Here is a 21,249-nt window from a genome sequence, read left to right as displayed (position 1 = left end):
GTTTTGTCAACTGCACAATACTTATCTCACAGTTAATGGAAATATTCAGTTTATCTAGCTTTCTGGGAGGAAAGGAAACAGGTTTTCAAATACAATCAAATAATTGTCACATATTCATATGTCAACCATAAGGAGCAAAGCTGTTAAAGGTGCAAATACATTTCAGCTGGAAGGAGTTCAGTTTACATTTTATTTGGTCAGAGCAAATATTTGAAAGGGCTTGATTACTTTTAAGGCCTCCGATTCCCTCTTTTGCAAATATTTTTCACGCCCACATTTTCTTTTTTTTTGTTTTTTTGAAAATATTAGTGTTTGATGCTACTTATTCATTAAAAGGTATCTGGGACTGATCATGTAGAGGCAGTGTTGTTACTATTGTTATTGCTGCTCCAGTACTGGTTGATTAGACCATATCCAACAGTAAATTGGGTTCATTCCCAACTTGAGGATGACAGACATTGTATTTTATTGTTGCATATAGAGAACTGAACTAAATGATTATCAACCAACCTATAAACCAAACCAATAGCCAAATTACCAATACATTTCATCTGTAGTGATCAAACTTGTTTTCTCAGAACCACAGAATGTGACTTGTTCACTCCATATTGTTATTCATCCTTGATCAGGGCAATGCAAGTACTATGCTTTCTTCTGCCTCTGCTCCTAAATGCCTTGGAGTCAAGTCGTTCTGCTCAAGTTTATAAATGGGAATGCTGTTAGAATAAATCATTGTATTCTCTTTGATAAAAAAGAGAAAGAAATCCTGTAATTGTTGCCAGTAAGAAAAATAGTGGCATTTCCTTATTCTTTTTAAACACCTTCCCATACATCCGTCATAATGGGCGATAATGACTCAGTTAATCTTCTAACTGTAAGATTGCTGGTTCAGTCCTCCGCCCTGCCACATGTTGAAATGTCTTACATTAAGATATAGAACCTCAAAATCACTTCAAATCAATATGAATAAAATAAGATTTGATATAGAGTGTGTTAACAGATGAATGAAAACACATTGTAAAGCACTCCGGGAACCTAAAACAAGGTTAATAGATGCTATATGGCAAAACTGTTTCCTTCACTGGAAATCGACTTCACTCTGTACTAGATCCTAAAAATATATCACCCTTGTGAATCACCATGTCAGTATAGAGCATAGACTGTATAATTAGCTATAGAGCTTGGAAAATGGGTTTTAAACTTCTGTGTCCCTTACAAGTGGAATGACATCAAAAAATCTTGCAAAATTGGAGACGACATAAAAATGTTTTATTTAAATGTCCTCAGATCTTAACATAAGAGTAATATGATTTAAATGTATTTTGCTGATCTGAGATTCTGAATTTTTAATATGTAATAATTATGTTATTCTACTTTACTCTCAGAAGCTGTCAAAAAAGTGAGTTGCTGTCATGTGATCTTGCTGCATAAACAAAGATTATTAATGAAAGTGTTGATATGCTCTATTCATCAAGAAATGCAATAGCATAACTATATGGTGGCACTGCAATGGATCAACATCCATTGTTGCAATGTAAATCTTAATGTTCACAGCTGTTGAGCAAGTGGAGGTTTCTGCAACATTAAAAACTGAATAAATGTAAATTGTCTTTGAATAAATGCCAGTTTGTATTTGTGTATAATGCATATTTAAATTAGATGTTGTAACCCTAAAGAAACATCTGCATTTCCTTTGTGATTCTGTGCATCTATATCTGCATGAAATTCAGGAGGGAGAACATATTTTTTGTTCCGTTCCGTTCACCCATCAAACTCCAGGTTTGTGCCATTTCATAGTCGTTTTTTTTTTTTTTGCACACTCAAAGACACGAAAAAGGAATGTTTAGGATCCAGGGGCTCAATATTTTATCCACATGCTTTGAAATCCAGGAAGCCTTTTTACTTTCTCCTTCACCATTTCTTCTTTCGTAGACCACTGTTTGCTTCCTGCCCTCCCCCTTTTCCAGCTTGTTCTTGCCCCAGCCTCTGCTGTGTGTGCTCTGGAGTGGTGCCCCTGTGCAGGTTTGGCATCCTGGGGAGAACCAGTAAAGCATTTATTACAGGCTTTGCAGTTCTGTATTATACAGGCCAGCTTAGAGTCACTCATGCTTGGCCTTTAACTTCCCTCTGAAGTCCAGCCATACATGAAAAGAGGGGTCTCTGGCCCACTAATGTATTCCTGATTTTGTGATGTATCAAAAAAAGTGCCGGATGCAGTAAAGATAATGGGGAAAGCCAGGCTTAGGGGGGAACCATGTTTAAACATGTAGATGGAATATTTTGGATGATTTGTTTTTTGTTTGATTTGTCTGACCCCGCCTCTTTTCTGGTAGTTTACTGATTTAAATATTGTGTGGTGATACTGGGAATGCCCGGCAGAGCTTTTGAACCCAAGATCTGTGAAGTATCCTGTCTTGGGCTTTGTGCGTGGGCTGTGTACCATAACTTCTTTTCAAGTAAGAATATAGGTAGGAGGAGATGGGAAGCAAGACTGCTTTTGCGCCACCACGTCCATTCTCTTACCGTCTGCCTTTATATTAACTTTTTGGGGCAGTGGGAAATCTCTGCCTGTAAAAGAAGAGCAGCACGAGGCAAATTAACCCAACTCTTCATCTGTATTTTTTTGCATGTTTTTAACCCCTTTGAAAGATAACCCCCCTTTTCTCATCATTCTCCTCATATCGCGTCCTCATTGGTGGGTTGTACTGATTTTTTTTTTTTTTTTCGATTTTTTTTTTTTAGGTCAAGTAATTTTGTGTGAATTTGGGGACATTTCAGTGGCACACTATTGGTCTGTATATCATATGGAGGGGGACAAAGGGAAGGACATCAGGCACACCCTAATTTGGGATTTCTCTGTTCTCTTCCTCCTCTTCTCTCTTTTGGGTGTTTGTCGGTTGCGTGTGTCTTGGTCAAAGGAGAGACCCTCCTCCACAGAGCTTGCAAGAGGAACCAAGTGGAAACAGTGCTTCAGATCTTGGCGCGTCCTGGCATCGACGTCAATGTTAAAGGTAGGAATTTTCACGTGTTCCCCTTTTTTCCCTGTAACCTCTGTCACCGTCATCTCGCTGCACACCCACTGTTTGCTCTGGGGATGCGAAGAGCGATTAACATTGCAGAAAAAAAAAATGAGCGAAGAAATAGGAGTGTGCATGCGTCATCACCTAGGTTAACCTTTAGTAAAAATGCAAAGGGTGTGTCTAGAAAGAACAGGGTGGGTTTGGTGTCACACTTATAGATTTACAGCCACTTAAGTGGACTGAACGCCTCTGATATTTCGCAGTCCCGTTCTACAATCATTTTAGGTCAAATATAATGGTATGCCCTCTTTTCATGCAAATATGCTGTTATAAAGGTTTCTCAAATTTAGTAACCGCCCTTTAATAGATATTTAAATCTGTATCTCAGTAGGGGCTCTGGACAAAGCCTTATCAAGCAGAACTGTGGGGAGAAAAGGGTAAAATTATCAATTTGGAGTTCTCTCTCTCTCTCTCTCAACACAAGGTCTGTGTTAATTGAGAATAAACATCACCAGTTTGTAAAGTTGATAATTTTCAGCAAAAATCGAATTATATTATATCCTCTTCGCTATCTTTGGTTTTGGTTATCAAAACATCCAAATGCCTCTCCTTCATTAGAAGGACAAAATGGCAACAAAAACTGAATTATAAAAAGTGATGCGACTGTTAACATTTTTATTTCACTATCTACATTAGTTTTTAGCACCCTCAGTTAAGTCCTTTCTTTTTGCAAAAATAGATCATATTTACTGAAGTACCTCTGGGCAAAGTATCCTTTGTGCTTTGAAATGTTTTATAGTCATCCTTTGCAAGAAAAGTTGTTTGTTGTCAGAGCTAACCATGAATGTAGCCACAAGGAAGCAAAATACAGCTGTCTGAATTACAATCTTTGGATGTCACCCTCGAACTGGGAAATTTTCCAATAGCATTCTCAGTCTGAGACCTTTTAAAGGATAAAGGTTTGTTTTTGACACTATTTGTATGGTTTGTTCATGTAGACCATGCAGGATGGACCCCTCTGCATGAAGCGTGCAACCATGGGAGCACTGAGTGCGTGGAAGCTTTGCTGCATCACCACCCCACCCCCATCCTCAATAACCAGGTGGGTGGAGTGAGTCCTCTGCATGATGCACTTCTCAATGGACACATGGGCATTGCGAAAATGCTGCTGGAACATGCAGGTGAGTAAGCTACATGTGTTTGTGCATGCTTTAAATTGCAGAAAAAGTGTTTAAAGAGTTTATTTAATGAGATTGTGCTAAAATAATAACTCAAATGTTCAATTTCTAAAGAATAAGCAGTGGTCCAGTGTTAAGGCCCACATATGCTACTTACGTACGTAAATAGATATCCGTTTCAAGCATCGTCATACGCCACAGACCTCTTAGTTCCATGCGTGTTTTATGTTGCCTTGGTTGTTAAGTCAATTCATTCGCTAGTGGACAGGGTTGAGTTCACAGTTCACTTCCATGTTTTAATGTTAGTTTCAGACACAGGTTGGTGGCGGTACTGCACCACTACAAAGATTTATGCAATCGCCCAAAGAACACCATTTGAAGTAGTATGAGATTAAGAAGAAGCAGTTTCAGCAAACATGGCAATGGTGGAGGAGATAATGATAATTCATGCTCTTAGAAAGAGACAAACAGGCAGTGCAGTACACAGCTGTTCTGTTTCGACCATTAAATACATTGTGGCATGTGGACAGCAAATTCTTCTTCTCATGTTTGTTCCCTTTGCTGGTCACGTTAGCTTTACTGCTCAACACTGTCCCGGTGGTTTCTGGTATTGTTTCATTTGTTGCGTCAAGCTAAGGATCTGCAAAGGCCCTGAAAACGGACCAAATTACGCATGTAAAAGATGCAGGAGATGGATGAAAGTGTCCATCTGTCTGCATTTCCATCTTCTGCGTTGAGCAATAGGCCTTTAGTGTTATACCTGGTAGTATTGGTTTAATGGTACAGCAGTACTTTGATGAATAGTTGTGTTTTACTAAAGTTAGAGGTAAATAAAAACTTTTGTAATTTTGAAAGAGTCATATTTTTCTCGAGCACAGATAACTATATAAGCTTTGTACTCGACTTAAAATTCAGAGCGTGGATAAAACCTTATAGTTCCCACCTTCCTGTTAGTATGCTATGTGATTTTTCTCATTCAAAAAAAAAAAAAAAAATAATTAAAAAAAAAAAATCTTGGTTTCTGAATGAATATCAGGTGGTACCCACAACACCAGAGCTTTCTATTACCCCCAAAATATAACCATCAAATAAACACTGCCACTACAAGCAACAGTTCAAGCAACACAGTTTGTCCCAAGCCCCACCACAAGCTGAAGTGGCTGTATCTTCACAATGTCACACATGTACTCATCAGTATGTGATTTATAGAGACAAAGCAGTGCTTGCCACATGTAACATTGGTGTGAATTAAAACAGTAAGTTATCCTGAAGTTTATATGTGAGGACTTTTTACTTCACTGTAAATCCAATAAATTACATATGATGTCCCCAAAATATATCACCCCGGTTAATCACTTTACATCTTTTGTGCTTTGAAAGTTGGATGGCATGCTCATCAGTTTTTGATTGTAAAATTAACAAACTTAAATCTATATATTGCGTACAAAGCACAAATTTGTAATATGAGGCTGTGTGTGAATGTGAATGGATGGATGAAAAACACATTATAGAGCACTTTGTACGACCTAGACAACGTTAAGAAAGAGCCGTTTAAGCGTGGTCTAATTGTGACCCAATTATTACCTGCTGGTTTGTCTTTAGAGTGAAAAGAGAGATGTGAACCAGCTGACGGCGGGCAGATGAGAGAAATGGAAGTTGTCATAAAACTCCCACTCTACTATTTTTCAGTTGGCTCTGGAGTAGTGAGAGCTTGGCTGACTGGTGTGAGTTCTCGAGTTAGAATCTGGTCTCTCAGAGTATAATAATGTAACTCAGGTAGGGGTGGGTGATATAACCTTGCGAGAACTGCCACCCAGGCTACAGCAGGTGGCAGTTCTCGCGAGGTTAGTGACAATTCAGTTTGCAGTTTAAAAATTATTATTATATTGTGGCAGGATGAGGCTCGACTCCAGAGGTTGGTAAAACAGGACTTTATTCCGAGACAACGGAAGATGTTCTTGCCTATTTGACGCGAAGTCTGCGCCTCCCGATTCGTCAAAGTCCCGGGCCAGTCCCCCCAGCCTCTGGTCTGTCATCAAACGGAGAGCGGGTGGCGGTGCGGCGTAGGCTACGGCGTAGACGGCGTAGGCTACGGCGTAGACGGCATAGCCGTGGCTCCGATCTCCGCTCTCCGCTGTCCACTCTCGCCGGGATGTAGACGCCGGTGGGCAGGACGCACGTTTGGGTGGGCATAGCCCACCCCTGCCCCCCCTAAAACCGGCCTCGGTGCTGGTTTACCGTTTGATGACAGACCATAGGCTGATGGGACTGGCCCGGGACTTTGACGAAACGGGAGGCGCAGACTTCGCGTCAAATAGGCAAGAACATCTTTATTTAATTTAATGACGCCAGATCTGGCTGGGGTTTTTATTGTAGCATCGGCTATCTGCTAGTTGAAACGTGTGGTCTGTTAGTCTATCTGAGTTTTATGGTGTTTTTATAGTTCATGCTTTATGGTGCGGCACTTTTTTTTTTTTTTTTTTTTACTTTTTTGTAGGTGCGCCATCACCTTAATGTTTTTAGCTGCATTTTCATCTGTGTTTCTGTTGCGCCGTCACCTGTTTAGCTGTGTTTTCATCCGTTTCTGGGTGTCAAAACAGTGTACGGGGGCTAGCAGGTGCCACCGTCTGAAGTCACTACCCAGAATGCACTTAAAACAGGCTTTTTAGAATTTGGTTGGTACTTCATACTGCCTGCCTACATCCATTTCTTTGCTTGCCCAGATTCTTTCCATCGTGATTTTAAAAAGCCTTGACACCATAATAAATAGCAAATGGCAAATCTACTTGTTACTTCTGCACTGTCCAGAAGACAGATAGAAGCTACCAGGTCTCAGATGTAGCAGCAGTAGTCTGCTTCACTTCTTGATCAGAAATAACATATCACTTTGTTTTCACTGCTTGTCACGACAATCCCCCATGCATTTATGTCCAAACAGATCAAAACATCACGTCATAAGATGTCCACTAATGTATTTTTGACAAGATTAGAAAAGTCAGAACCGTACGCATACGAAAGTCACTTTCTGTTTTTTATTTTGTTTGTGTGTGTGGGTGGGGGTGGGGGTGGGGTGGTGACACAACACAAATGGTTTGTGAGTTTGTGTCTGCATGTTTGCGTACCACATGCAGTCAGAGCTCAGGTGGGCTGAAGTTAGCATGACAGGTGTCGGAGCTCAGGAGAAGGTGATGTTGCTGGCTCGACGGCAGCAGGTGGCAGTGAAAATGTGTGTATTTTTGAAGTGGTGTGGATAGGAGTGCTATTTCCTAGCAATGAACAAGTCTCCCATGTAACATACCTCTGCCTCAGCACACTTCCCAGTTTGACTAATTATAGTTAATTTGATTCGACTTTCCCATTAACACATGTACATATTCTGTCCTCAAAAAATAAATTAGTCTGGGATTGTTTAGTCCCGGAGAGCGTTCCCCTTTTTTTTTTCTTTTTTCTTTTCACCCTTCATCAGTAACGGGAGAGAGAGAGCAAATTAAAAGAGGTCACATGAAGCAGCTATTCGTATCTGTAAAATTAGAAGAGCAAGAGTAAAAGTGTTTGTCTGTGTGTGCACAGCAAATATCTGGCTTACTGTATAGGCCGGGTCTTTTTGCAGGGACTGAGCAGAACGACAGAAATTAGTATTTTCTCAATTTGAAACAACTGTGGGTTACTACATTATGCCACTTTTTGTCACCTGTTCTCCGGTGACTGTTTGCTATTTCCTACCACCTTGATGGCGAGTTGTCTAAAGGCTACAGCAGGGAGCTGGTGGGGAGGTGGTCCTCTTAACCCCAGGCTGTCGTCTCTCACGGTCTTTTTTTTTTCCATGATCTTAGTTTGGTTGTCATGGACACCATCGATAAGCCCGGGCCTTTATTTCCTCCCCCGATCTTTTTGAGATTTTTTAAGTCCAGGCTGTTGAATGTGGAAAGTTTTAGCTTCAGGGGCTAGATCATGCTTAATTACTGTTAGCCTCTTTATGTTGTTGCTCACTCCACTTCTTACTTCAAACTAAAGCTGCATTTTAGTGCCATATATCAGTTTTTTTTTTTTATTTTGGCCATGTGGGCTTGCATCCCTGTCCCATGGCAGGAAACCAGGCGAGTAGGCCAGATGCATTTCCATTCCTGATCTGTTATATTTTTGTGTGTTTTATTCTTGTGACTGCCAGCTGCATTTCCTAATACTATATTTTTCCCCGAACCACGCTGTCCTAGTTGTTTTCAGGAGAACAGAAGAACCTCGCTGCTGAGGTTTTGGAAGGCCAGAGAGGGCAACACTGACACTGGCACACCAACAAAGCCTTTAGTCGGGGGTGATCTCACCCCTTTGTAAGCCTGTCTGCTTGGAGGCCTGGGCTCTGGATGCGTGTGTGTATTTGTGCATTTTCAGGGGTAAATTGTATGTGGGGTTGGAATGGAGAGATCCCACCCACTACCCACAATACCTCCGTCCCTCCAGGCATATGAAGTTGGCAAAGAAAGGATGCCATGGCTGAGGGCAAGGCTGACTCTGCTCCCTTCCCATCCTTCTCCAGTCGCCCAAGGCCGCCCCGCATGACCCCCTGTCTGTGATTTTTTTTATTTTTTTTTATTTATGTAGCTCTGAATCAAGTGTCCTTGGTTTTATGTTTTATTATATACATATACAAAGATTTTACGGAATTTCAAATCCTGTAATGAATATATGCTGGCTTGCAATTGCATATTTACAAGACAGTGTCCTTTCCTCTCGCAGCTGCTAGAAACGTTTGAGTTTTAGCAGGGTGGCCTTGGCTGGTATCCCTGATTGGAGTGGAAAATGACCCGGAGCCTTTAGCTGTGCAGCCCAGACCTGATACACAGAGGAGGTGTGTCAGTTAGCAATGAGGGTGGAGAAATAAAGAAAAGAGTCTTTAAGCTGTCACCCCTTCCAGCCCTGTGATGGTAATCACTGATGCTGTCCTCTTTCTGCTCCACACCGCATTGGTAGGCAAAGCTAGTCCACCTCAAGTTGTAAAGACATGCTGACTTATTTGGATTCTTGAAGGGGAAAGGGTACAGGAATCTTTCAGGATGAAATGTTTTCAGCTGTTTTTTCTCAATAAGGTGTATTTTTATATTATTTATTTTTGGCTTGAGTTTAATTTACAGAAAGTAGCAGAATTTGCCACAAGACTGCTTCTGTAGTTTCTTCTTTTCTTTTTTTCTTGAATGCACAGACACATACACACACATGCTTAATACAGAGGACCGCGTGGTCCCCACAGATCTTGATGTGAACAAGTGTTTTTGGAGCAGAAAGATGTCATTTGTTCAATGGCACAGGAAACGCAGACTCCCTTTAGACCACTGTTGTCAGTCGTGGTTTGCTTCTGTCTGTTTTTCTATCTCTGTCATAGAGATACACACACACACACACACACAGTTTGCAGTTCAGACACACTTGGGCCTCTTTGCTGTCAACATGGAAAAGAAATAAAGAAAGTTCATCCAGCTCAGTTCTCATTTCCCCGTGAGTCCTGAACTGGCAGCATTGAGGAGCCGAGCACTCGCTCCATTAGAGGTGAGGCTGCGTTCTCAGCCCTTAGCTCCGCTCGGATGCGTTGATGTTTTAACTTCAAGTTTCTCCAGGCTGTATTTCAAGGACTTCCCTCGCTGGGAATTTTTAACTAGCGTACCCCAACCCCCCCAATCCACCGCCCACACTTACACATATATCCCCACACACACTTTCCTTTTTATGTTTTTCGGGCAGTTGCCAGGGATTAAGCCTGTAGCTCCATCCAACAGTCTCCCTGATTGCTCCTCACTGTTCTCCATCAGACCCCTTCTTGGATACACTGTGTGTTTTATAAAATGAGGGCCAATGAGAATCAAACAAGGAGGGTAATGATCGTGAGATTTGTTACAAAAGGTTATTTACCCACTACTTATGTCTACTACTTATGTGTATCTTGTATGATACAAATGTATGGCTTTTCCCTTTTCCCTTGCTTTCTTAAAAGGCTATTTCCATTGAGAATGAAGGCTACAATGGTAGCTAGCTTTTGTGAAGAGGACAGAGCAAATGACGAGGAGCACTAAGCAATTCTTATTTATTGTTTTGTCAAATTCACTTTCAAGGTTCAGCTAGAGTTTAATGTTTTTGCTAATTTCGAAGGACTGTATAAATCGGGCAGTTCATACGTGCTAAAACCATGCTTTCTCCAGCTGCAAACAAAGTTGAGTTTTAAGGTGTGATTCATTTATTTCATTCCTTTCGAGTCTCATTGGGATGGATTAAAAAAAAAAAAGCAAAAAAACCAAATCACAGACCAGGAGATTGTTTTGCCAGCTCCAGCCCATGACCTCAAATCATCATACACTCCACGAGATTAAAATGGCATGGCTTGCGCTTATTTTTCCAACTTTAATTAAAATGCTCAGCAACAACAGAGGAAGAAACTCAATTGTATATTGAAAAGCCATGTTAATGAAAGAGATGAGCAGGGGACAAGGTTGTCACTTAAAGTTCATTAACAAGAAGACAACGTTTGGCGATGACTGAACTCTGTTGGCGAGGGTCATGTAACATAAATGAACACATTCAACAGCAGTTAAGTATGCTAAGGTCTTTCTTTGAACGATGAGCTACATGTGTGAGGGGCTTCAGTGCCTGTGCCACTGTTCACCTTTTGCTAACCCCTGCATTGATAAGCAGCAAATCTTTTGCCAAGACACTAGAGCGTACTTCCCAATTGGGTTCTTTTTTGAAATGTACTTTTTTTTTTTAATTATTTTTGTTTTTAAAGCAGCACTATGTAACTTTTCCACCTTAATATAATATTTCCAGAGTCATTGTGATGGTGCATCAACTTACAACAGGTTTAATGACACCTCTGTCATGGTCTGAGGGGGTCTGTATCACCTCCACTGGCACTATGTAACTGAGGAGCATGGTAGGAACCCTGCCACACTAAAAAACTACACATTTTTACGGCTTTGACTGCTTTACGGCATACGTGACTTCCCCCTCCTTCACGATTCGCAGTCGAGACGAAAGCTTGGCGGGGCGTGGAGCGCAGAGCTCAGGTTGGTGGTGAGCTAAACATGGAGTTGTTATCATGGCCGAAGCAGCGAAAAATCAGAAGAAAATAAAAGTTTTAACGGAGAAGGTGAAAAAAAGAAAGCGGGAGAGTAACAAGCTAAATGCCCGGACAAAAATAAACATTGGCCCGGCGTTCACTCACTGGCGTGAGCTGAAAGACAAGGAGGGATGTCCGACCGATGGGGATTTATGGGGATAAAACAAGAGACAGAATTGTTATGATACAAATGTAAGTGTAGAGTTCTATGTTCAAGAATCAAAATTAGAATGTTTTCACATTCGTCTTGGGTTTTGGTCATTCTAAAATTACTGACAATATCAACAACAGACACAGAATAATAATAGTGATCATAAAATTGTGTAATTGGCAATGAGGAAGCTTTATGAAATAATAATACAATTGAATAGAATTACAGCACTAGAGGAAAGAATGCAATGCAAAGAAAATGTATAGAACATTTCAACAATTTTCCTGAGAACTGTAAAACTGTGCAGGGCTGATCTGCAAAACATTCAGTTATTCACATGTCATAAAGTATTTTTTTATTTTGTCAGTAAGTATGTTGGACTACTAATTTATGACGAAGTCCCTCTAAAAAACGTGACAGGAAAAAGGTGCAGTAGTAATTTGGGGCGCATTATCTCGCTGAAACAGGACAGGGGGGCGGGGGTGACTTCACTAATAAAACCAAGTTGAAATAAGTGATTTTCAACTTCGTCATATTATATTGTTTAGCCAAAAATAGATACATTACCTCTTCGCTATCCATCCTGCAAACGACAGCTGAAAACGAAAAAGTAGTTTTGAAAGTCTGTCCCGTCTTCTCTCATTCAATATCAAAACAAATGCACGCGACGGGGACAGGAGTTTTCCGGCAGTACGCGCTGGTGCTCATGGGAAACGTAGTGTTCTTTCTGGTAAAGCACTACCGCTTTTGTCCAAAGGAGCCGACAAACTCAACAAAAGCTGAAAGTTACATTGTGCTGCTTTAAAAAGGCATTTTTGTTCATGAAAGATTGACAGAAGAGCAGAATCAGATCAAGAGTGACCTTTTTTTTTTCATTCAGAATGTGTCCAGTGTTTCTAGACAACAGATAACGGGAAACAAACTGAAAGGTGGAAATTCATCCAAATTAGAAAGGAAGATATTTTTTCTTTTTCTTGTTGTAGATCTCTGTATGAAAAATGTTTTTTGCTTGTTTTTGATATATATATAATACTGTTGATTTTTTTTTCTTTTCTTTTTAATATTTTGTTTGTTTTCGGGCTGCTCATTCAGCTGGTAGTCCAAGTTTCAATTAACTAGTGGAGGAACCCGCCATCTATAAAAGAGATTGGAACAAAATGTGAAGCTTTACAGAAAAATATTTTTCCCTCATTTAATTAATTTATGTTGAAATGCTGCCTTAACTTTTTCCTGCAGCACTACGCTTTAATCATCTGCATGTTAACACGTACCTCAACAAAAAACATGCTTTATACATATTACACACCACCATGTCAATATTTTCACCACGTGTGCCTGTGCCCAGAAAAAATGCATTTAAAGAGAAGGAAAATAAAAACATGTTCATCAGTGTGAGTAAGAGGTGTACATTTTTGGGTAGAAGTTGATCACAGTTATCTATGGTATGATTTAATTCAAAATTGATCCTTGATTAAAAAGATTTTAGATTAACTTCTAAAGAGTACCAATCTAATAATCTATTCAAATCCAATCCAAAGAAAGCAGAAGTATATGCCTGAAAGCAGAACAAAGTGTGTGTGTATATAGTTCATAGAGTTATTATATTTAAAAAGGTTAACTGATTACAATGCAAATACAGTTGGTTAAATAAAATTAGTAGCCTTAGGCTACCAATCTATTGCAATACAGGTTCTAACATTAAAATAAAAAAGTAAGGGGGGAAAAACATATAAAATCCCATGAGCAATTTAATGAGAAATGCAGTGTTGAATAACCATTTGAATACGAGCAATACCACACTTCTCTTTCTGCAGGAAAAAAGAGCACTTATAAATAATATAAACAAGGTGCCCTCCCTTATTAAATGAAAACACTGATATACTGAAGGGACATTTTATAAAACTTTGATATTATTATATAGGGTATCTCCAATATTTAACAAGTATAGACATGAACCATATACCTAAAACTGTGCGACACCATTGACTGAAGTGCTGCATCATCTGCTGTAACTCTGGCATGGATGCTCAGCTTGTCTTTTTTAGTAATGAAAGTCATTACTTTAAACTAAGGCTTCGTCATATTTTTAGTTTAGCATCTCTGTGCAGCCTTGATAAAACTTTCTCTGTTATGAAGTTGTGATTTTATGATGACATCATTGTCTGTTTAAGCTTGTATTATCATTATTATATTCATTGTCTGGGTGGAGGTATTCAAATGGATGCCATGAATGTTTTTTTTTCCTGCTGATTCAGAATTTGTCAGAGTTTGGTGATGTGGCACCTGGACATTTAATTTGTTCCACTGATTTCAAGTTTTAGTGACTGTAGCTTGAGTGAGCCAGGACATTTGTGGTGTTCCTGCATACTTCACTTTTACTTTGGAAACCTTACACATTAAATTAGCCAGATCCTGCTCCGTCCCACTTTGAACATTGCAAAATCCGAAATTTGCCCAAATGCTTCGCTTCATTGAAGATGAGACTGGCTGCATTTCTGGTTTGATATATTGCCGCTCCTCTGACTTTGTTACGTACTCTGGAAGCTAACTCAAAGATCCTGTATTCACTGAAATCCTCAGAAACAATTTCCATTCAGTCTCTGGCTAACTAGCAGCAAGTAAGTGTTACAGCCTGGCTCTTAGACCCCAACAAATAAAGGAAACACACCAAAGAACTGTTAAAAGATTTTATTAATTAACCAAATTAAATATACACCTTGTGGGATGTGAAAGTCAGTATCATCAGTAAGGTGTGTATGCATGAATGAACAATGTGTGTGTAATGCATGGGTGAACAGTGTGCGTGTGGGTGTTGCAGAGTGCAAAACCATAAGGCTAAAGTAACCTAACCAAACCAACAGGGGGGCTGAGCTGGGACCACAGCAGCAAAGTGGCAGAGAGACTGACAGCGTCAGCCAAGGCTTTCTAGACTGGGAGCACCGGCCCAGGTGTTCCCAGTTGGCTGATGATCCCTTGCCCCGCCCACCAGGCATCTGAAAGACAGGCAGCCCAAGCAAATACACAAAGGCAGGGGTCGTCACGTAAGTCACATCCTGGTGCTTCCTGGGCAGCAAAGAAACCTAATTAGTACAGCAACAACAGCATGAAGAGGCATGCTATCAGTCAGCTTTGTCAAATGGGGGGCTTCCTCTAAGTTTTTTCTAAATATTAAAAAATAAAAGTGAAGACCTTGTATGTGGATCTATTTTCTTGTTCTACAACTGTTTTATCTTAATCGTTCTGTTGTCTTTGTGGGCAGAAAGTTTTACTGTATTTTGTAGGCAGAGCCGTCTGGGAGATTTGCGAGGCCCTGTGCGAAATGGCTGGGGAGGGCCCTCGAAATTTTTGGGCTTTTCCAAAAACCCAAAAATTTTTGGGTTTTTCGGGTCGGATCGGGTGTCTATATGCGCAATTTTAACTCTCCAATTAGCAAAATACTGGAAACCTTCCCCTGCCTCATCATCATTTGACTTGCCTCGACGCGGGGCCCCACGGCTGCTTGAGACCCGGTCAGATCGGTGATTTTTCTAACAAATTTATCAAACGAGCCTTTCAGAGAGGCATTAAACTCTTTCATTTTCTTTCGTTTTTTTTCTTTTTTCATCCCCTGATGGAAATTTCCTGAATCTGTCTCGTTCTCTTGACATTGTGTGACAGTTTGTTCCAACTCCACCCGTCTGGATCAGAGCATCTTGTGTCAATGCGCTTGGTCTGACGTAGTTGTATTGAACAACAGACACGTGCATCATTGCACATATATTTCTTGATATGCACAGACTAGTACACATTTAGGTCTGTAATGGACCGCGATTGTTAATATTTATAAGGGGAAAAAGGGGAAAAAAATTCAATTTTTTTATTTATTTATTTTTTTTTCAAAAACGGCCCATAGCGCGAGGCCCCGTGCGGTCGCACGGTTCGCACACCCCTTGCGGCGGCCCTGTTTGTAGGCATATTTCCATCTGCCCCAGTCAGTGTTTCTGAGTCTCAGACCTCAAGTGCCACTGCCCTGCATGTCTTGAATGTATCGCTGCTCCCTGGCTAAAATGAATGGGTCATTAACAGACTTGTCCAAACATTGATGACAAGTTATGAGGAGTTCTATTCATTTGATTAAGCGCGATGGAGCACTGACTTACCTGAAACATACAGGCCAGTGCTACTCGTAGTACAGGACTGAGAAATGCTGACTTGAGTCATATTGACCTCTACATAGTTCAGGTAGCTAAATGAAGCAGCGTGCATGTGACTTACCATTACAAGAAACATTTGATGTGTTTCTGTGTTATGATTTGGGGTACGGTATATTATGTGAGACATGTTAAGAGATTCATTTAGAGCTCCACTCCGACTGATTAATTCAGGATCCTAACTATCCACTGCTGTTTGGCATCCAGTAAATCACTAAATGCATTAGGCTGTATAAATCCAGCAGTCAGTACCTTCATTTTGGTGGTGCCCCATCACCACAAAAATGGTATGATTGCACCTGCCATTTGGGACCCTTGAAGACAAGTTACCCTGGCTGCTTGAGTGAAAAGGGGGGAAGCTGAGGACAAATGAAGTTCATCTTTGATGCAAAAAGAGAAGCTTTTGTTTATAAAGTTGTGTTGGGATTTTAAAATGAAAATGAAAATAAAGGCAGTATAATTATGTTATCCTCCAATATAAATGCAAGATTGAACCTAACTGCTCCAGCTGATGTAACCCCCCACAGGCCTTTCTTTTTCGTACTGTGAATATCATGCTTGAAAATGGGAGGGACCAGGACTGAGCCGATTATTAAAGCAGTGAGGGATCTGTAGCATCATTGCATGTCTGGCTGTTGTTATTCCTCCATCTGATGCCTCTCCGCTGGCTGCTCTGGTGCTTCAGTTGGTTGGCCTTGTTGTTTTTGCTATGGTTCCTAGTCGCTAGCTAGCAGCTCCCTGTGGGTATGTGATGCCGTGCCCCTGGCTGCAGTTCACACACTCGCCCTGCCTCTCTCTCTCTTTTTTTCTTTCAGCCAGCGAGATAGAAAGAAAGGGAGAGTGAGAGCACAAGGATGTTTACCATGCTGTCGAACTGCCTGCTTCCCAGCTTGTGTGCCTCAGCCTCAGACCAGAAACAGAGAGAAAGAGACATAGGGGGAGGGAGCACTGCATCTTTCTTTCCTTCCCTCCCTCCCTCCCTCCTTCTATTTTGCGCCAAATTCTCCCTTCCTCCACTCTCGCTTTTATATTTCTTGTCTTCGCCTGCCCTCTAAAGGCCAAAGGGCTTTGCATTCTGTATGTAAATTTGTGTGTGCGTGCACGTGCATGTGTGCGTGCGTGTGTGTGTGTGTGTGTGTGGCAGCCAGACTGCATCTGGCTGGTGCACCAGGCAGTGGCTTTTGCTCAGCATGCGAATTCCCTCCCTCTGCTGTAGCTTCAGAGCATAGGTCTTAGTTGGGTATTTTCACATTCATACACACACACATACACATACAAAGGATGGTGTAATTACCCTTTGCTCTCATGTAATCCCCCAGGTGTTGTATTTATCTCCACTGCAGCATATCTGACACCCAGCGCCAATACCTGGATACACTTCAGTCACAGTCCCTGCACCAAAATCCGTTCCCCAGGCTGTGGTCTTACTACACTGTGAGCCTATATGTGTGTGTATTGCATTATTAAAGGTACACAATGCTATTTCCATGTCTTCTCTTATGTTCAAATGTGCAGTTGAACACGTTATGAGTGCTGACGTGTCTGCAAGTGTAGCTGTGGTAGAACATTAGTGTCTGCTTCATATCGTATGAAGGATAACTGTGAGCAACTGTTTCCCTTATTCTTCACGTTAAACATACAAGTATAAACAAGGAGGAAAGAAATATGAAGAAGATACAAACTGATATGTGATGGAAATAAATATGCAAATGTGACAAACTGCAGACAGTACACAGCGACACACAGTTAGCTTTCAGGCAGACAGATCTAGAATCAAACATGCTGCCTTGCAGGCTTTCAGGCAAGTGGAGCCCAGGGCCGTGCTGCAGGGGCCCCCTCCTCCTCCATGCACCAGTGTCATTCCTGTGATTGGAGCCTGTCTGTCAGCAGAGTTTGACACGATGACGGCGGGGGAACACTGGGAAACCCCATTGCTTGTTCTTGCATCTCTTCATATCGTTCCGGCGACATTCATTCACTGTAGGGAAGCCGAGCTGTTCTTGGGACGTGACAAATAGGAAGACTAATAACACGGGAGCAAATTGCTGTTGATTCATTTTAGATTTTTCATTTCTGATTTTCTCCAGATCAGGGTGAATAGCAATGTTTTTGTGACTAATTGATTTGTAATCCATTTTAATGTGGTATAAGTTCCACTTTTTCAGATTCTGTTCAATTTCTGTACTTTTTTTGTTGCTATGAAATAATAATGCACCTATTTGAGCTTATTTCTTTTGTGAACTAGAAGCGCAGGAGCTAAACCCGTTATTAGGTTAAAATCTCGAAATATTAACTTCTTTACAGCGTTCATCCCACCGCTGTTGTTCCAAAAGGAGCCAAAAAACCTGATCTTATAATGTTCTGAATTGTCCCATAGCCAAGTTGGTTGTCTTTACGCTTCACAGCCACTACATACGAGTGAGCAAAATAGCGAGGACAGCTTTGCTCCATCTCACTCCCTTTCCACCTTTCTCCTGTGGCCACTTTGATCAAATCTGCGCTCTTACATTCTTGACTGCTGCCCCTGATGCCTGACCCCTGTATTTGTAATTTCCCCACTCATATAAAAGTTTATGTAGATTAATGCCACAATTTATGCAAATTTAGTTTTTGCCACTCTGTGAAATGAAGCACTAAAAGGTAGACGAGCACTGACCCTCCCGCTAACAGCTATGTAAGCTCTTACCGATTATCTGTTAACTGCTCTATGCAGAGTTAATACAGCAGCAGACAGACGTGGAGAGCAATTTCCAAATTTTTTACATTTCATTTTTAACCCCTTTTTTTTTATCACCATGATTTGGCACAAAACTGTCTTTTTGTCAAAATGGAATCTGGGAGGACCAGTAACGCGGCTTATGTCATCATGCAACACACGCACACACTTAAACACGATCAGCCCTCCTTCAAAATACCATACTTCCTGCAGCCCCACAGTGTCTGTCAAACAGAAAACAAGTGCCAGCAGAGGTATCAAGCAGCATTTCAGCTGTCTCTGTGTCACGCAGAGGCTCCACAGAGCAGTAAACTCACTCATAAGTGGCAGCAGCATTGCCAAGGTTGAACAGTCAAGTGCCATCGAGAGCACTTTGCCATAGAAATGGGTCTATCAGAAAGCAAACAAAGGGCTCACTCTTGACTCGACCCATTCTGTGTGGGGTAAATCTGCACGGGCCTGTCTGACACTGGAAAATGGCTTTCAGCCTGAACAGAGAGTAGAGACAAGATGGTAAATGTCACCATTTTAACTTGATATGAGGATAGAAAAAAACATTTAGCTGTAACTGTCGTGTTCTGTTCGAATGCAGTGAAGCAGGACTGAAGGGGAAAAGTCAAGGCTGGTGGGGATGTTGTGAATTTATAGCAATTGAAGTTTGAGTGTTTGTCACACAGTCACAAATGATTTGCATGATCACATGAATTAGCTGTTGCGTGTTTTCCATGTTGAGAGCAATTTCCCAATGTCCCAGTCAAGTTCTCTGCAAGCCAAATGGCACGCAATAACTCTGTGTCACTGCTGATGGTGATGAGCTCACTTACAGCAGTGGATGAAAAAAAAAAAAAAAAAAGCTAAGCCTCACTGAGGTCACTAACCCTTTGCACCTTTTACACAAACACAAAGTGACCCGGCAGTCACAGAGCTAAGGCGAGGTGTCAGCTGAAGTTAGTGCTGAAGTGAGCTAATAGCCCCGTCTGGCACTGAGGGCCGGTGGGAAAACAGCTGTTCATTTAAACCTTCCACTTCACACACTGTTTGTTTGGAAGAGTCTCTTTCGGCATGACTGTGTATTATATTGCATATGTTTTTCAGTGTGTGTGTATTACTTATTTCTGCTGCTTTGTCCTGCCATTGACCCGTGTCACGCTTCTTCCACCTTATTTGATAATGATGCTACAGTCTGAGGGAGCTTGGCTGCAAGTCTGTATCTTTCATGCCCCGACGTTACCACTAATGCTTCAACAAACTATTAACGTCGGATCATTTTCTAATATTGTCTACTGTAGTTTGCAAAAATACAAGTCGATTTTTATTTTCAGTGTTTACATTTTGAAGTTTAACACAAGTGCTGACTTTTCAGAAAAGCGCTCACAGACGATGCTCATACCAGACACATTTACATGGAACAAGTGTCAATTTCCCTCCAAACTTTGCGCAATTCTGACGGTGTTTAGTTCCATCAAAAAAAACAATAAAAATAAAAACGAGCATTAAATAATTCTGCTGAAGGATCGCAAAATATTTCCTCGTCAAGAGGGTGAAGAGCTAAAATTTGAAGTAAATACTTTGTTCAGATTGTTCATGCAAACAAGCTTTTTGAGTGCTGTCATGTGACTGTGGAAATGCTATGTGATCTAAATCGTAAACACATCTGTCCCCACCAGGCTCAGTTCTCCTCCAGCAGACTGATGGAGATGGACGCTTCCCACTAGATTTGGTCTCTGCACCGAGTCAGAGGGAGGAGCTCCTCCAGAGCACGCAGGTCGGAGACTTGACCCTGAGAAACCAAGTGACGGAGGTCTTGAACCTTCCCCTCCTGGAGGCTGGATCCTGTCTCCTGGGTCACCTCCTTCTCTCCTACCAGCTGGAGAGGGGCCTGCCTGGCCACACGCAGCCTGGTGACAAGCCCCACAGCCTGGGCTCCAAGCTGCTCAGAGCACTGGAAATGCACTCTCTCCAAACAGTGACTTTGGGCTGGACGGATCAGCGGGCAGTGAGGCTGGTGGAAGATGTAGAGACCCTGCTGGAGCTCAGCCGAGGGGAGCACCAGGAAAAGGTGTGTCTGGCTGTGAGAGAGTGCAAAGGAGAGAACACAATGTTCCTAATGGAGATACTGGAGAATCTTAGGTCTCGTGGTGAAGCACGATTAATGTGGACAGAAGATGGAGGCAGTGAAAAAGACTTGACTGCATAAACTGTCATTGAATGTTAAAAATATCTGCACAGACGACAAACACCTCCTGCCTTCACTACTTGGTTACTTCGTTACTTAATAAGCATCTTATTTTGAAGTTTTTCATTTGTTTGCAGAGATACTATATTATACTTATTTATTGACTACACAATTTATTTTCTTCTGTTAGATTATTTTGGTTTACATATTTTGTACTAAAAGTTTGTATTTGTTGTGTACATTTTAAACTCTTGTCTTTTTTACATTTTATATTGTATTCTGTAGATTACCTTTTTTTTCTTTTTTGTGGCTCCAAATACTAATGTTTATAGATACATTTTATTATAGGCTTGTTAAAATTGTTGATAAAATAAATTAAAACGCATCAAATAATAATCACAACTCCCTTTTTATTTGTTTCTTAAATATTGAAGTCAATATTGGTCAACATATGCCTTCTGATGTATTTTTAACATTTTTGAAACAATTTTAGATTATTTTGTTGAAACTGCACCGTTCATCTTCAATTTTTTTTATATTCTTTTAACAGTCAATGTTATATTTTTTTCCAGAATTTTCTGGTATTTCAATGATCAACAGCTGGAGATTTGTTATGAAATCCTCCAACCTTTTTCCTTCAAGCCTACTTTTTTTTCCATCACCTTAGACTTTTACAAACTTTTGAAACTGAAGTCTTTATTTCAGATTCCTTAGCG

At 40.9% G+C, this 21,249-nt stretch overlaps 1 protein-coding gene across 3 annotated transcripts in view; it reads left to right on the top strand.

The window, feature by feature from the left end:
* The window catches only part of slf1 (SMC5-SMC6 complex localization factor 1), a 42,928-nt gene extending 22,090 nt beyond the window's left edge, over positions 1-20,838 (top strand). For all 3 annotated transcript variants that reach the window (XM_061729949.1, XM_061729950.1, XM_061729948.1), the window contains exons 16-18: positions 2,919-3,011; positions 4,019-4,201; positions 20,025-20,838. In XM_061729949.1, coding sequence (XP_061585933.1) covers positions 2,919-3,011; positions 4,019-4,201; positions 20,025-20,554 — 806 coding nt within the window. In that variant the 3' untranslated portion in view covers positions 20,555-20,838. The remainder of the gene's footprint in view (positions 1-2,918; positions 3,012-4,018; positions 4,202-20,024) is intronic.
* Positions 20,839-21,249: the final 411 nt, after the last annotated feature.

Source organism: Cololabis saira, chromosome 9 (assembly GCF_033807715.1).
Source record: "Cololabis saira isolate AMF1-May2022 chromosome 9, fColSai1.1, whole genome shotgun sequence".
Taxonomy (NCBI): domain Eukaryota; kingdom Metazoa; phylum Chordata; class Actinopteri; order Beloniformes; family Belonidae; genus Cololabis; species Cololabis saira.
Note: the sequence above shows the minus strand (reverse complement) of the source record. Positions and strands in the feature narration are given on the sequence as shown.